This window comes from Chionomys nivalis, chromosome 12 (assembly GCF_950005125.1).
Source record: "Chionomys nivalis chromosome 12, mChiNiv1.1, whole genome shotgun sequence".
Lineage (NCBI taxonomy): Eukaryota > Metazoa > Chordata > Mammalia > Rodentia > Cricetidae > Chionomys > Chionomys nivalis.
Genome location: NC_080097.1, coordinates 62,452,004 through 62,466,483, shown reverse-complemented (window position 1 = coordinate 62,466,483; position 14,480 = coordinate 62,452,004). Strand labels below are relative to the sequence as shown.

The following is a 14,480-nucleotide window of genomic DNA, read 5'->3' as shown; positions in this document are numbered from 1 at the left end:
ATAGATTGGCTAAGACCTTGTTTCTGGACACTGTCCTGCAGCTCTAGAAGGTTCTAAAGTATCCCTGGCCCCTAACCAAAAGATCCAGTAGGAACCCTCAGCTAAAACAACTCAAAACATCTCCAAGTATCCCATTGAGGGGTGGGGTGTACAGGAAACAGTCCTTAGGTGAAGACCTTGACACATGTAGGATATGATTTTTTTAATAGAATATACATGATTTATTTGAGTGTTCTGTATTTGGTTAAAACTTGATTAAACTGTTTCTTTTTTTTTTGGATTTTTCGAGACAGGGTTTCTCCGTAGCTTTTGGGGCCTGTCCTGGAACTAGCTCTTGTAGACCAGGCTGGCCTCGAACTCACAGAGATCCGCCTGCCTCTGCCTCCCGAGTGCTGGGATTAAAGGCGTGCGCCACCACCGCCTGGCTGATTAAACTGTTTCTAAGTCACCATGAAAAAATGCAACCAAAGCCTAAGTCAGCAGCCCACTTCTAAACTCTCACTCCTCAGGAGGTAGCGACAGTCATATGCTTGAGGTCAACTAGAGTACAGTGAGTTTAAGGCTAAAACCAAAGTAAACAAACAAACAAAACCAGGCAGGCATGATGACACACATCTCTAGTCCTATGAGTTAGGGGCAAAGGTAGGAAAATAGTGAAGTCAAGAGCCTATCTCAAAAACTGTATAAAGTTAAGATCTTATCTCAAATACATTAAAATAAATAAATAAAAATAACTCCAAATTGAAATTTTTCGAGTTAAACAACATTTTCAATATTTTCGTTGTTGTTTTCATTCTTTACCTTTTACCTCTTACCTTTTAACGTATCTTTTACTCCCTGATGTGTCTCAGACTCATATTGAGAGGTAGAAACTTCAGTCTTTGAGAAAAGCATGGTCCTGTCCTCTAGGGTGGAGGCTGTGAAGTCTCCAGCACTTGATAACAGTTTCACAGTGGAAATCTCAGGGTCTTCTGTCAGACTTGTGGGACTAAAGGGAATCTGATGGGCAAAGACTGGTGATCTCTCTTTCTCGAGTGCAATTACCAGAGCTGTCCCCAAGGGTGCCACCTTGTTAACCTCTGTGGAAGTGGGGCTCCCCTCAGTCCCTTCAAAGCTGTCATGTGCTCCATGTGGAGGCTCTGTTCTCACCCGAGTCTCTGCATGGTCTCCTGAATCTGTGGTCCTTGCGTGACTTACACTCTCAAATTTGGTGTCGTCCCACTCATCGCTTGGGACAGAAGAATCTGGAACAGCTCTGATGACACTCACTGTGACCTTGAGGTCCTCCAGAAGACTGTCAGCTGTTGGATCAATATTCAGAACATCCTCAGGGGTAGTCTCCAAGTGTGTGGTGGCAGTGTTCTGCACATTGTCATCTGATTCCTCCGAGGGCCTCTCCCCATCATGCTCTGTGTCTGCTGTGGAATCGACCCCAGGAAAGGCAGTCGTCCTCTTGGCTGCGTCTGTTTCAGCTTTCTCTGTTCTTGGACTGGCAGCTAGCATTTCTTTGGTATTTATATAAGATGAAGGTGTATTTCCCAAGCTAACTGCTTCCTGACTTTCAGTTGCAAACAACTGATTATCCACATACTTCAGGAAGTCACGTGTTACAACTGTGATCCCTTCTACAATGGGCTGGGTGCTAGAGCTGCTCTGGGGTCCCTCCTGTGGAGGATTAAGAGAAGTAGGTGAAGAGACAGCAATGATCGACAAGGCCTTGGAAAGTCTCTGTTCAGAAGACATTCCTTCAAGCTGACTGGGACCATGCCCTTGTTCACTGGCTGAGACCGTTGGCTCAGTGGAAGACTGAAGATCGGGGATGTTAGGATTCAGAAGTCCAGCTCCAGGGAGGTGGTGTTCTTTGTTGACCGAGAAGACTTTATTTAATGGCATCACAGATGGTCCTGCAGATAGTACCATAGGAGCTTCAGAGGATGTCTGCTGGGGCATGTGCTCTGGAGCAGAGGAGATGTTTTCTCCATCACCTGTGTCCATCTTCCAGGACTGCTCTGTCTGGGCATAAGCATGTGTCATCTCCCTCTTTTCCACTTTTGGGAAAGCTAGACATTGTGTGGCTAAGGTAAGGAAGAGAATGCTACAGAAAGGCACAGAGCTGGGCAACAGAATCAGTCTGCTCATAGTGGAAGAGAATTACAGGTTGAAGGAGTTGTCAGTTCCAGCAATTGAATCCTGTAGAAAAGTAAAGCACAGCACACTGTCATGTGGATATATTTTGTAAGTAAGTTCCTTTAACTTAAGCCAGAAGTACAATATCTCCTTGACTTCCTCCCAGAAAAAAAAAAAAAAAAAAAAAGAGAGAGAGAGAGAGAGAAGGTGGCTGTTCTACTTCTTTGTCCTCTTGAGACATGGATAGCCCAGTTCACTTTTCCCTTCTGAATTCTGTAGACAATTTAACTTAAAGCTCCCTAGAAAATGGTACACAAAATGACTGTAGAAATAGCACCATGTCTAGGAGATGGAAGGTTAATGTTACAAATACACTTAAAGACCTCTTCTTGTATTTCTGCGGTGTGTATGTTTGTGGCCCTAAAATTCACGTGAGGCCTAGTAAGGATGGTGTTGGGAGATGAGGCTTTTAGAAAATTCTGTCATGAAGGTAAAGCACTAACGAATAAGACCAGGTTCCCTGTGAAAGAGCCCTCAGACATTCCTTTACCCTCTTGCCTATCATGTGAGGGTACATCAACACTTAGTTTCTATGAACCAGGACCTAACCAGATACCACATCTGCCATTGCCCTCAGCTTGGATTTCACGAGTACAGAAATGTAAGAGAGGAATTTGAGGGTTTTATTTCGCTCTTAAACTGTAATGAACTTATATACCATCCCCTCTCCTGCCCAGTTAGGGTCTCTTTCTACAGTGGTCACGATAGAAAGTATGTTTTAAAGCTTGATAAATATAAAAACATACCGAAAATCAGTTATTTTCATTAGTTTAAAAATGCATGTGAATGACTTTTCAGTCAAAACATATCTTTAAAAATGTCCAAATTCTTTGCAATGACAAGAAAAACATATACACAAAACCTTCATGTTCCAAAATTTCAGAACCAGAAAAGATACTCAGCCAATGTGAACATTTTTTTTTTATTTTTAAAATGTTAAGTTTGCACTTATTGCTGGTTAGCTATAATTTACAGGAATTAGGTTTGTTATGTTCTTCAAACTACTCACAATCTCATTATATCTAAAACTGTAATTATAAATTAAAACAGTTATCGCTCCACAATTTAAAGGTCAAAAAATCTTTCTATCCATTGTCCTGTGTATAGCTTTTTGATTTCACATTATTGAACATTTATCAAACCTTAATTCCCAGCACAATACAAAAAAATTATCTAAGTTTCTGTTAAGTTTTCTAGAAGGCTCAATCTCAAATTAAAAAATGAAAGTCAAACACCCATCCTTATGATGGCTACATTTTTTTCTTTCTTTCAAGTGTATTCAACGAAACTGCCTAGATGATTTACATAATTTGAAGTTAAGAAATACAGAAAACCCCATTTCATGAGACATTCTTCCCTGGAGAATGACAAACTTTCACGTTATCCCATTTATGTCTTTATTGTTTTGTTTTGTTTTTTGAGAAACGGTTTCTCTGCGTAGTTCTGGCTGCTGAAGAACCTACTTTGTAGACCAGGATGGCCTTGAACTCACAGAAATCTACCTGCCTCTATAGTATGATAAAAAAAAAAAAAAAAAAAAAAAACAGAGACAGAAATTGGAGTTCATCCTGAAGGTCAGAAAAGCAAAACAGCCAGCCACCGGCTCTTACCTCTACCTCAGTCTGAAATGGTGATCCTGCCTCCAGGCATCTGAGAATGAGACTGAGCCTGAGAGCTGTCTCCTCTCATCTTATATTCCTCTCTAGGGCTGGGATTAAAGGCACTTACCATTACCATCCAGTTTCTTTGGCAAACTAGTGTGGCTACTGGTATTAAAGGTATGTGTCACCACTGCCTAGTCTGTAAGGCTAATAAGTGGGGCTGTTTTACTCTCTGATCTTCAGGCAAGCTTTATTTATTAAAATACAAATAAAATATTACTACATGCCTCTGCCTCTCAAGTGCTGGGTCTAAACACAAGCACCACCTTGCCTGGGCTGCCATTTAGTCTTAAAGGTTGTTTTAAAACAGAAAAAGGAAAAGCTAGCTTCTTGAGGCATCTAGATGGCTGAAAAAGAAAAAGAGAACTGAAAAAAAAAATAACATGTAGAAAGGAATGTACAGATTGTGAAGCCGGGGCTGCACAACAACACCAGTACCATTCAGGGAACCATGGGTGAGCTGAATTCTAGCCCTTTTCAAGCTTTCCTGAGATGCCTTGAGTTAGAAGAACTCGGATGAGCAGCATCCAAATTCCCCATGATTAGAAATGGATAAAGAAATAGACATTTGCCTTCCTTGAACACCTGCATTTTTAAAGGAGTGTGCTACACTGAATCATGATTCCACAGAGCTTCTGGGAAATACAGGAAGAGAACCCAGCCATGAGCAGTCACAGGTCTGTGTGAACCCAAATTATCACGCAAAAACTACTAATTACAGGGGCTGGAGAGATGGCTCAGTGGTTAAGAGCACTGCCTGCTCTTCCAAAGGTCCTGAGTTCAATTCCCAGCAACCACATGGTGGCTCACAACCATCTGTGATGAGGTCTGGTGCCCTCTTCTGGCCTGCAGGAATACAAGCAGACAGAACACTGTATAAATAAATAATAAATAAATAAATATTAAAAAAACTACTAATTACAACACTGTTTGGCCATTGGCTTGGGCATAAAAAATATCATTTAGACAGCAAGAATTGAAACAACCTTAACTAATATTAACCTATCTCTATCTAGCATCATTTTAAAAAGAGAGAATATGGAGAAGACATTTGATTTTTAAAAGAAGAAGAAGAAACAACACATCCCAATGCATGCCAACATTTGAGATATCTTTCTATTTTAGATGTGCCAGAAAATATCTTAGTCCAGGTGACATGTGCCTACAGAGTGTTTGTCCTGATTTCTCACTTTTCCTTCCCGAAACAAGGACAAATGAGAACTGTGAATCTAAAGTATCCATGGGCAATGAGTCCATACTTTTGGGTTTCTGTGTAGACAAATTGAACTAGGAAGTTCTATTGAAATTGTAAGAGGCCAAATAATTGATAATAACTTCAGAAGTTTCTGGTTTATTTCATATCTCCTCAGGAATCTACCCATTCTCCTTCCAGTTGATGAAATCATACTAAATATACTAGAGGAGGGAGGAGGCCTGGAGTCTGGACCTGCAGCTTAGTGACAGAATGCCTAGTTAGCATACATAACGTCCTGAGTTCAAAACACAGAGAGGGCCTAAGAGCTCAGTCTACACGATGCTATGCCTCCAGATAAAATCAGAGTAGCAAGGAACATCAAGGACTAAAACAGAGTTTAGAGGGTTTTAGACTACATCAGGAAATGATTACTGAATCTATTTTTCTTGTTAAAAGCTGAATAAATAACTTCAGTTACCCCTTGGATAAAACAGGGCATTAACAGAACACACTTTGAGAATCCTCTACTTCTATGAGTTTATATCCATATACTGTTACCATGAAGGAAAACTGAGAATGTTTCTGAAATCTCATTATATCTCCTTCAGGGAGTGGAGGTACCCACAAAAGTGAGTGAGTACTGTACATTTTATTATTTGTGGTCTTGTTGACTGAGACAAGAATTTTATGGACAAATTAGATTGAGTGGAAAGGATCAAAATGCAAAGGTTTAACTAGCCTCAGCCACCTTTCCAGACGGAATTCTCCTTCAGGGTCTTTTTTCCATCTACATCTAGAATTCTAAAGGTCTGTGTGCAGGGAAATCTGCCTCTGCCCTAAAGGACGGTGCTTCTGTGATTAAGTGCTGGGCACCTGCTTTCCGAATCCAATTACAGCAGAGAAAGTGGGGGTGAGCCACAGCCTTTTGTATGTCTGTGTACTGAGGCCATATGCTCCTTTTCTCCACTTTTGCAAGCAACATCTGAACTTTAGGAGAGAGTGAAATAATGGCCGTACAAATGGCAGCAGCAAGTCGTCTTCTGCTACCCAGAGAAATTTACAGACGACTTCAAATCCATTCATCTTCCAGGCCCATTGCACATCCAATCCCCCTCTTAGGAGTTAACATCAGGCAATGGGAACAGCATGGCATTAGAATATATGAACAAAAGGGTGACCATAGAAAGGTAATAATAACATTCTTAACCCCATATAAACCATATTTTGTGGTCTCTGGCATCTTCTTTCTTCCCTCTACACTCTACCCTCTATGTGGCTAAGTGCCCAGGAGAGAGGAAATGCTGAGCAAATATTGTCTGAAAAGTCACAAGTGTCCTTAGGCTACTCCGCTGAGAAAAGAGAAAAGAGGGAATATTTCACTGCTGATGAGCATCTGTGTCTCGCATTAAGTTATGCCAGTCATCAGAATACATAAGGAAGAAAAGGAAGGAATGCCTCTCTTACTGTTCATCCTGCATCTCCGGGTGCTGTCTTGCTGTGTCTCTCAATAGCTGTCAGTTCTGACAAACCTGAACAAACTGACCAAATTCCTACCAAGTAGTAGATGTTAGCTCCACCTAGCTTAGAAAGCATTTCTTAGAGAGCTAATCAGTATCACCTTGTCTGTCACTCCCTATCAAGCTTCCCTAATGGCTTGGCTGTCCTCTGAGCAATTTGCTGCATTTCTGCCACCGGTGGGTGGGCAGATAAGCTGTTCTGTCAAGCATTATCTTTCACAATCTTAAACAGACACAGTCCAGAATATGCTTCTTTGTCAAGCCTGGGCAGAGTCAAGCTTCAGTGACATTGAAAAGTGATGTTAAAAAGCAAACAAACAAAATACTGTAGCCTTAGACTTAATCATCAGGTTTTGTACACTTTTACTTCTCTGTATTTTCCAGCTGAGATGAAGAGCATTATTGCTTCACTGTGTTACCAAAGCAAAGACATGACCCAGCATGTCAATCATTTTTATTATGACCAAACTCAAAGGAAAAATTAAATTTCATGTCTATTATAAAAGGACCATGAACACTGTCCTAAGAATCTGGAAGACACAGTTAAGCTGAGACAACTGACTGATGTTTACAGAAATATTGTGAACGACTGAAGAGGAATGGAGAGGAAAATCCCTGCTCTCAGATTCCCTTTGTTTGCTGGGATGGTGGGGTGGTGGTGAAGCTGCAGCCTTTTGTAGGTCTGCTCTTTTGCCTTTCTATCCAAACAGATGTTTGAACTTCAAAGCAAGGACAGATCCTGTATTGACTGCTACAAAAAATTCATCCGCAACTCAAACTGACAGATAGCCTTCAAGTTCCCAATGGGGTCTTTTGCTGCCTTTCAAAACCCAGTAGCCACTCAGTGCCATATCAAACACAACTTTTTTTTTTACCCAACTGTCAGTATCACTAACAATTTTTCTCTTATAAATCCCTGAGTCCCAACTTCTGTGATTCTGTCCTTCATTATCCTCTTGGAATTGTTGCTTACTAACTAGATCATCATTATTTTAATTGCCTTCTAATTGGTGACTCTGTCTAGACTTTCTCCTTTATAATCCATTATAGACCACGCAGATGGCTTGTTCTTCAGAATAAAATGAAAGTGATCAATCAAGAGTGCCTACTGCTTGGGGAATGCTTTGTGCCAATTTATACTAAGGGCATGATAGAAATTTACCTGATTCAATCCCACCAAGAGAGGTAGGTGCTACCATGATTCTGATTATCTTTTAGATGAGAAAGCTACATGTTTACAGAGGACAATTAACTTGTTTTGGCAATAGCATGCAGTTTCGTTTGGTCTTTTGCAGTCTTTCAGTTCTTGCATTTGCCATTTGGCTTCTCCACCTTTCCAAGAGCCAGAATGCAATGTTTTAGAATATATAACCACACAGCTGCACACCTCCTATCCAAAACCCACACCGGGGCCAAGGACGCTTTCATCTGCAGCGGATACACTCCCTTCATAAATGCTTTACTCATGAGTTTTCAGTTGATTCTGCTTCCTCCATACTAACCCTGACACTTTCTCTTCTCTGTACCCCCATCAAGCCCTGACCATGTTTCTGACAGGTAGTTGTTGTCAAAAAACAGCAACAACAAACAAACAAACAAAAACCCCAAACCAAAACCAAAACAAAACAAAAAAACCTGGCTGATTCCCTTCCTACTTTTTCCTCAGCTTCCTTACCTACAGTAGCATCCCTATAATTTTCTCACTCAGACCAAGACTACACCTCTTCTGCACTGGTCTTCATTGTCTACCATTTCTAATAATGCCTTATAGATGGAGAAAGCAGTCCATAGATGGCAGGGAGTATGTATTATAAATAATCACTTAAAAAAAGAAGAGAGTATTCAGTGCCTCTTATGTACCAGAAGATTTGACAGCACCCAGTATGTTGTGTTTACCACTTGGCCACTTTGGGCTGATTATTCGATGTGACACTTTAACAGTACCAACAAATTGTGTTATTATTTACACTGTACTTTAGCTTTTTAGAGTTTTTTTCTCTTGCTATCTCTCTCTCTCTCTCTCTCTCTCTCTCTCTCTCTCTCTCTCTCACACACACACACACACACACACACACACACGGAGAGAGAGAGAAAGAGAGAGACACAGAGAGAAGCAGTTAAAGGTAACAAGAAGCTTCACAGCATCAGGTCAGCTTGTTTCTCAATAGCCCTCTCACCATTTAGAAATCCAATTAGCAATTCTCTGATTGAGAAAGAAAAAGCATTCCTTCTTTGTGGGTCTCTTAATGCTCTCTTTACTTTGTGCTTTTCTTGATACTCATTGATCCATTTGTCATTGTTTTATCTTGTCTAAGTATAAAGGTTCTCCTTGCTAATACTATTTCATTAGCCAACATTGGCCCCAATAATCTAACTATGTCTTTGGGTATTAAGTCAGTACATTCCTGATTCAATGTGATATTGGCAACTGTCCTTGGTCTCTAATACAGGATCTAAGAACAGGGCTGGATCCATCCTCTACTGTAAATTAAAGAATTGAGATGACAGAGAATCCTTTCAGCAACCTGTCTCATCACAGTGGACCGAGAAAGAACAAAGCAGCTGCAGGAGAAGTATGTTCCCCAGAAGTGCAGCAGCCCAGGCCAGTGCCGACTGAGAAGAGGTGAGTGTGCAGGTCAACCACAAGCAAAGTGCCCTCTCCATCCCACAGATCATAAATGAGTTCCTCATATTGCTTCTTTCCTGAGCTATGGTTTATTTGATGATGCAAACAAAATATCCATGTTTCTCACTCTAAGAATATCATCCTATCCTTGGTAAGAGGAGCTGGCCTTGACGATTAGAAAATAATATTCAACCCGGGTGGTGGTGGTGCATGCCTTTAGTCCCAGCACTTGGGAGACAGAGGCAGGTGAATCTCTGTGAGTTTGAGGGCAGCCTGGTCTACAGGAGCTAGTTCCAGGACAGCTAGGACTGTTTCAAGACAGAGAAACCCTGTCTCGAAAAACAAAAACAAACAAAACAAACAAACAAAAAACAAGAAAGAAAAAAAATAAAAGAATATCCAAGTTCTAGCAGAACCTTGGGTAAATTACTACAACAATGTTATTAAATGGAGACATAGAGATAAGGAGACTCCTGCTAAGCCATCATCATCACCACCACCAGCATCATAATAACCATGCTATTTCCTTCAAAGGGTGGAAGACAGACAAAAGGAAATAACTGCACACATGACAGCAGTTTGAAGAAACAAATGTTGTGCAATATAAGACATGTCAACACAGCTCCAGTGGACACGTGCCTCAAAGTACAAAGATGGGACAACTGCAAGTGTCTAGAGACCCTGTCAACTGTGGAATGTTTGTTCTTCACCTAACTTCCGTTTTCAGATTTTCAATGCAGAATCCTGTCCTGCGCACTTTCCTTCAGCAAGCAGTTGCTTCCATGTCAGGCAGTTCTTATCAATGGCCAATGTGACACTTTATTCCTCTCTTTTGTGATTCAAGAAACTCATTCGCTTGGCAAGGGAAGCCGAAAAAAGTTTCACAGAGTTTCCTCATTGGCAATAAATAAAGTCAATGTAAAGAAAATAAGACTGACCACATATATCTTAACTGAAAAAAATATGTTTTCATCTTAGAGAATAAACCCAGACTACCTTTGAAGGGATTCTTTGCCTGTGCTAGAATAAACAAAATTCAGTTAACAACAACACAATGCAATGGACCAAGCACGGTGGCCCACACCTTTAGTCACAGCACTAGTGGGCCAGAGGCAGGCAGATCTCTCTGAGTTCCAGGACAGCCTCATGTTTACATTGTGTCTAAACCAGCTGGGGCTACACAGTGAGACCTAATTTCAAAAAGAAAAATAGATAAATAAATAAAGGAAGGAAGGAAGACAGAAAGAACAAAAGAAAGGAAGGGAGAGAGAGAGAGACAGACAGACAGACAGACAGACAGACAGAGAGAGAAGCCATATATACAACTTGAAAGGTGACATTTGAGCTTCTGAATAGGGTGAAGCACATCTGCAATTGACAAGTGATTTTTATCAGAGGAGATGAGCCCATCTTCCTCAGTTTTATTCTCTACATACATTTAGTATAGTCTATAGTGACAAATTATCATGAAGTGAAACTCCAGAAGGAAACACCCGCAATATATAGTCAGATGTTTTGCAAGAAAACAAAGGCAAATCCACATTTCCCTAATTGGTTCTGTTGCTGTAGCTACCTTAGACTTGGTGAGCCTTGGGAGTTTTGCAATCAATATTAGCACTGATCATAAGAGTGTGTGGTTCATTATTACAGTCGATGTAACAAATTCAACTTCATCCACACAAGCGAATCAGACAGCTTTAATCTCCTCTCTGCACAATAGAAGCAGTGTTCCATCACTGTGGAACCTCCCTCCCAGGACTCTGAATCTTTCTGAATGATGCTGCTAATGATTTGCTGGCTTCAGTGCTGAAGCTGCCAGCACAGAAGATGCTTAGCTGAGGGAGACGCACACAGGAGCTCAATAGACGACTTGTGATCAAGGAAGAACACAGAAAGAAGGGGAGGCAGGCAATTTCTGACCACGTGTACTGGTCCTCAGTGAAGAGCTCTCTCAGAACTCTGTGGGTGGTTTCTGAACTTGCCTTAACTCTCCTTAAGTTTCAAAGGGAAAACATTGGAGGCACTTGAAGCAGCCTTCTTTGCGATCTTCCACAAGAGATCTGCATTTTAATTTGATACCCAAATTTTCTTTTTAAGTAAAGAAAGGAATGTCTCATCTCAGAAAGCTCCAAATTTTCAAGAGTCCCAGTTTGCCTGTTCCCTTGCTTAGCCAGAGTTTTATCTTCTGCATGATTATATATACATTGCCTGGACTCTGTCAGTGACCAGGATGCATGTGCGACATCTCAGCACCTCAGGACAGTGCCCATGTCCATGTTGGAGTATCAAGTACAGTGAAGCCTTTTCCCAGCCTGACCCCCAGGCCTTCTTTCTAATGAGGTGACCTTCCCTAGAAGCGTCCTTCATCTGTTTTGGGGAACCCAGTTAGAGCAAGAAGGCTCGCAGACATCATAGCATTAAACATCGAAATGTATGTTTTCTGTAAAGTAGCAAGATCCATTCTGGAGGCCCATGCACCCCCACCCCAATCTCTCCTGCATTGCAAGGTTTTAAGAGTCACAGGGGCATTGCGATCCAAGCTCTGAAAGGACTGACTCACAGTCTTGAGGAACTTCTTTTCCTCAAGGTTGAAATGCAAGAGAGGGGAGAGCCAAGGAGCAAAGCCCACACAAAAGCAGCCAGCCTAGAAGCTCTCTGCTCAAAGGCCGATCCCAGGTACTGACCTGTAAGTCTGGGGTGGACCAAGTAGTGCTGGAAGTCCTTCCAGGCCTGCAAGATTCGCCCAGTGTTCACAAAGCTGTCCCTGCTCAGTCAGCGCCTGGGTACTCCGTTCCGGCGAGGGTGCAGGGTGCTCCACCGCCAAAGGCAGGGTTGCCCCAAACACAGAGCGACCACGTACCGCCCTGGAATCTTGCTCCACCCCTTCCTCTCGCCGGGTCTGCAGAAGCCTGGCTTGTCCTCACCTGTGAGCGTTCAGTACAGCTGAGCACAGAGGACAGCGGCAGCACCGGTGCTAGGCATCCCTGCCTCAACCGACCCACGTAGAGGCCGCCCACACTCCCTTGGCTGTCTGGGATGGCAGAGGGAGGGCTCTTGGCTTTATTGTTTATTCATAAGACTGAGACTGAGGCTAGGGATTGGGCAGCGGGTACGTATGCCCGCCCCGGGGCAACGACAGGCAAATCCTTAGCACCACGCCCCTACAGCTTCCACTTGGACAACTCCACTCTCACAAGCAGCTATATCAGGGTGGGACCCCGCGCCTGGGGCACTTCAGGAGACCCTGCCCCCAGTTGTTCCTGTTTACATCCTGGGCTTCGGAGGCAACTTTGTGCCTTCAGAGAGGACACAGGAGTACCATTCCAATCCAAGCAGAAATTTCTCTGGTGCCTGGTAAACAAGGGGCATTCAGTCCCCTGTTGCAAAGTGGTACCTGCTGGAACAGAGGACAGCTTGGTGGAGCCCCTAAGGTGAGTCTTAAAGGAACTCTGTAAGAAATGTTCCTTTCCTATTAAAGAGAAAATAAGAGTTAAAAATGAGGACACATTACTGACTCTTTGCTCCATCTCATGCAAAACAAGGAGGTACCACATAAGTTACTGGGAAACCCCGCACTAAAACTCTGAAAAGTGCTGTGGTCCCTTCAAAGTTGAAGGTTCAGAAGTGAAGCTGGTTCAATGACTTACGGCAAGTATGCCCACGCCTGCCATCCTTGAGCCTCTCAGGTACACAGCTTCCCCTTTTCATTCTAATTATGAAGGCAGAGATGTGTCTGGAACCTGAGCTTTAGAACGGATTACATAGCACTTTCCCACAGTACTGAGTCTTATGAACTCACTTCTTCAGGATGGCCGTTTTAGTCACGTCGTGTGTGTGTGCTTGCAAGATCATGTGTGTGTGTGTAAAACACATGGATTTGTGCATGTACACACACCGACAGCTTTACCAAATAAGGTAACAAGCTCAGGAGAAAATATGAGGAGTCAATAGATTCAGCAATCCTCTATTTAGATAATTCTCAGATGTCAAATAATGTCAGATGAGATGAGAAGTCAGATATCAGATAATGTCACATAAACTAAATCTAACTTTTAAATTTACAATGCTCAGGATATCTAATGGGAAATACCTAATTAAAAAATTAATATGAGGTCTGGAGATAAGGTTCAGAGGCTACGATCACAGGCTGCTCTGCTAGAGGACCACGGTTCAATTCCCACCTCACAACCCACTGTATTCCAGGTCCAGGAAATCCAGCTCGTTCCAGTGGCCTAAGTGAGCACCAGGAATGCAGGTTGTGGTGCTCTGGTGTCCTCTCTGAAGGTACAGAGAGAGCTGCCTCAGAAGCCCAGGATGTGAGTAGGTGTGGCTGGTGGCAGGGTCTCCAGCGGTGTCCCAGGGTGCAGAAACACTATTCAGACCAAAAGCTCATACAAATGAAATAAAAATGGTGTTAAAATAGCTTTATTAAAAATAATATCTCCTATTCAATATTTAAGCTGTACTTACGCTGAAATTACAAGAGGTTTATCAGAAATGCAAATTTCACTAGGAATCTTGAATTCCATTAGATCTGTCAGTACTGGATTATTACTTAGTTCTGGCTAGTTAAAAAGTTTTGAATCAGAAGGGAATTAGGTAGAAAACACAAATTCAAAAGCAAAACAAACAGTGATCATACAAATGCCAATCATGGAAGAACCTTTAAAAATAAAAGCTTGGTATGTAGAGTGAGACTATTATTAAAATGAGCAGAAAGGGACTGGAGAGATGACTCAGCAGTTAGCAACAATGGCTGCTCTTCCAGAGGACCTGGGCTTGATTCCCAACAACCAAAAAGGACAGATGACATCCATCTGTTACTCCAGTAAGTCAGAATCAGAACCCAGTGCCCCCTACTGACCATGTCGGGCAATGCATGTACGTAGTGCACAGTCTTTCTACCCATGCTGGCAAAACATCTTTACACCTAAAAGTTAATTAACTAATTAAAATCTATTTGAAAGGCATAGAAATTATTTGAAATGTATCAACTCTTTAATATGACCCTCAGGTGTTGACAAAAGGGGATAGAACCACTTTGAGGGTTCTTGTTATAAAACAAGTTGTTGATAAAACAAGTTTAAAAGGGAAAGCTGGGCACATCAAGAAAGTGGAAAACAAACAGTATCCAGAGCTTTTGTTCCTCATCACTCTTATTGAAGGAGGCACACAACTGTTCTCCTCTATGGTGATTTTTGTCTTTGGTGCCAAGACCATGTTACAGGCTTTCAGTATCACCAAGGACGAAATGCTTAGCCTTATAGTCACCAAAGAGATGCTCCATGAAGTCT

General features: G+C 42.0%; 1 protein-coding gene across 1 annotated transcript in view; it reads right to left on the bottom strand.

Moving 5' to 3' along the window:
- The window catches only part of Armh4 (armadillo like helical domain containing 4), a 109,401-nt gene extending 97,218 nt beyond the window's left edge, over positions 1–12,183 (bottom strand). Inside the window, exons 1-2 of the mRNA XM_057786032.1 lie at positions 11,871–12,183; positions 816–2,190 (exon numbers count right to left, since the gene is read on the bottom strand). Of these exons, the coding sequence (XP_057642015.1) occupies positions 816–2,139 (1,324 nt within the window). The 5' untranslated portion in view covers positions 2,140–2,190; positions 11,871–12,183. The remainder of the gene's footprint in view (positions 1–815; positions 2,191–11,870) is intronic.
- Positions 12,184–14,480: the final 2,297 nt, after the last annotated feature.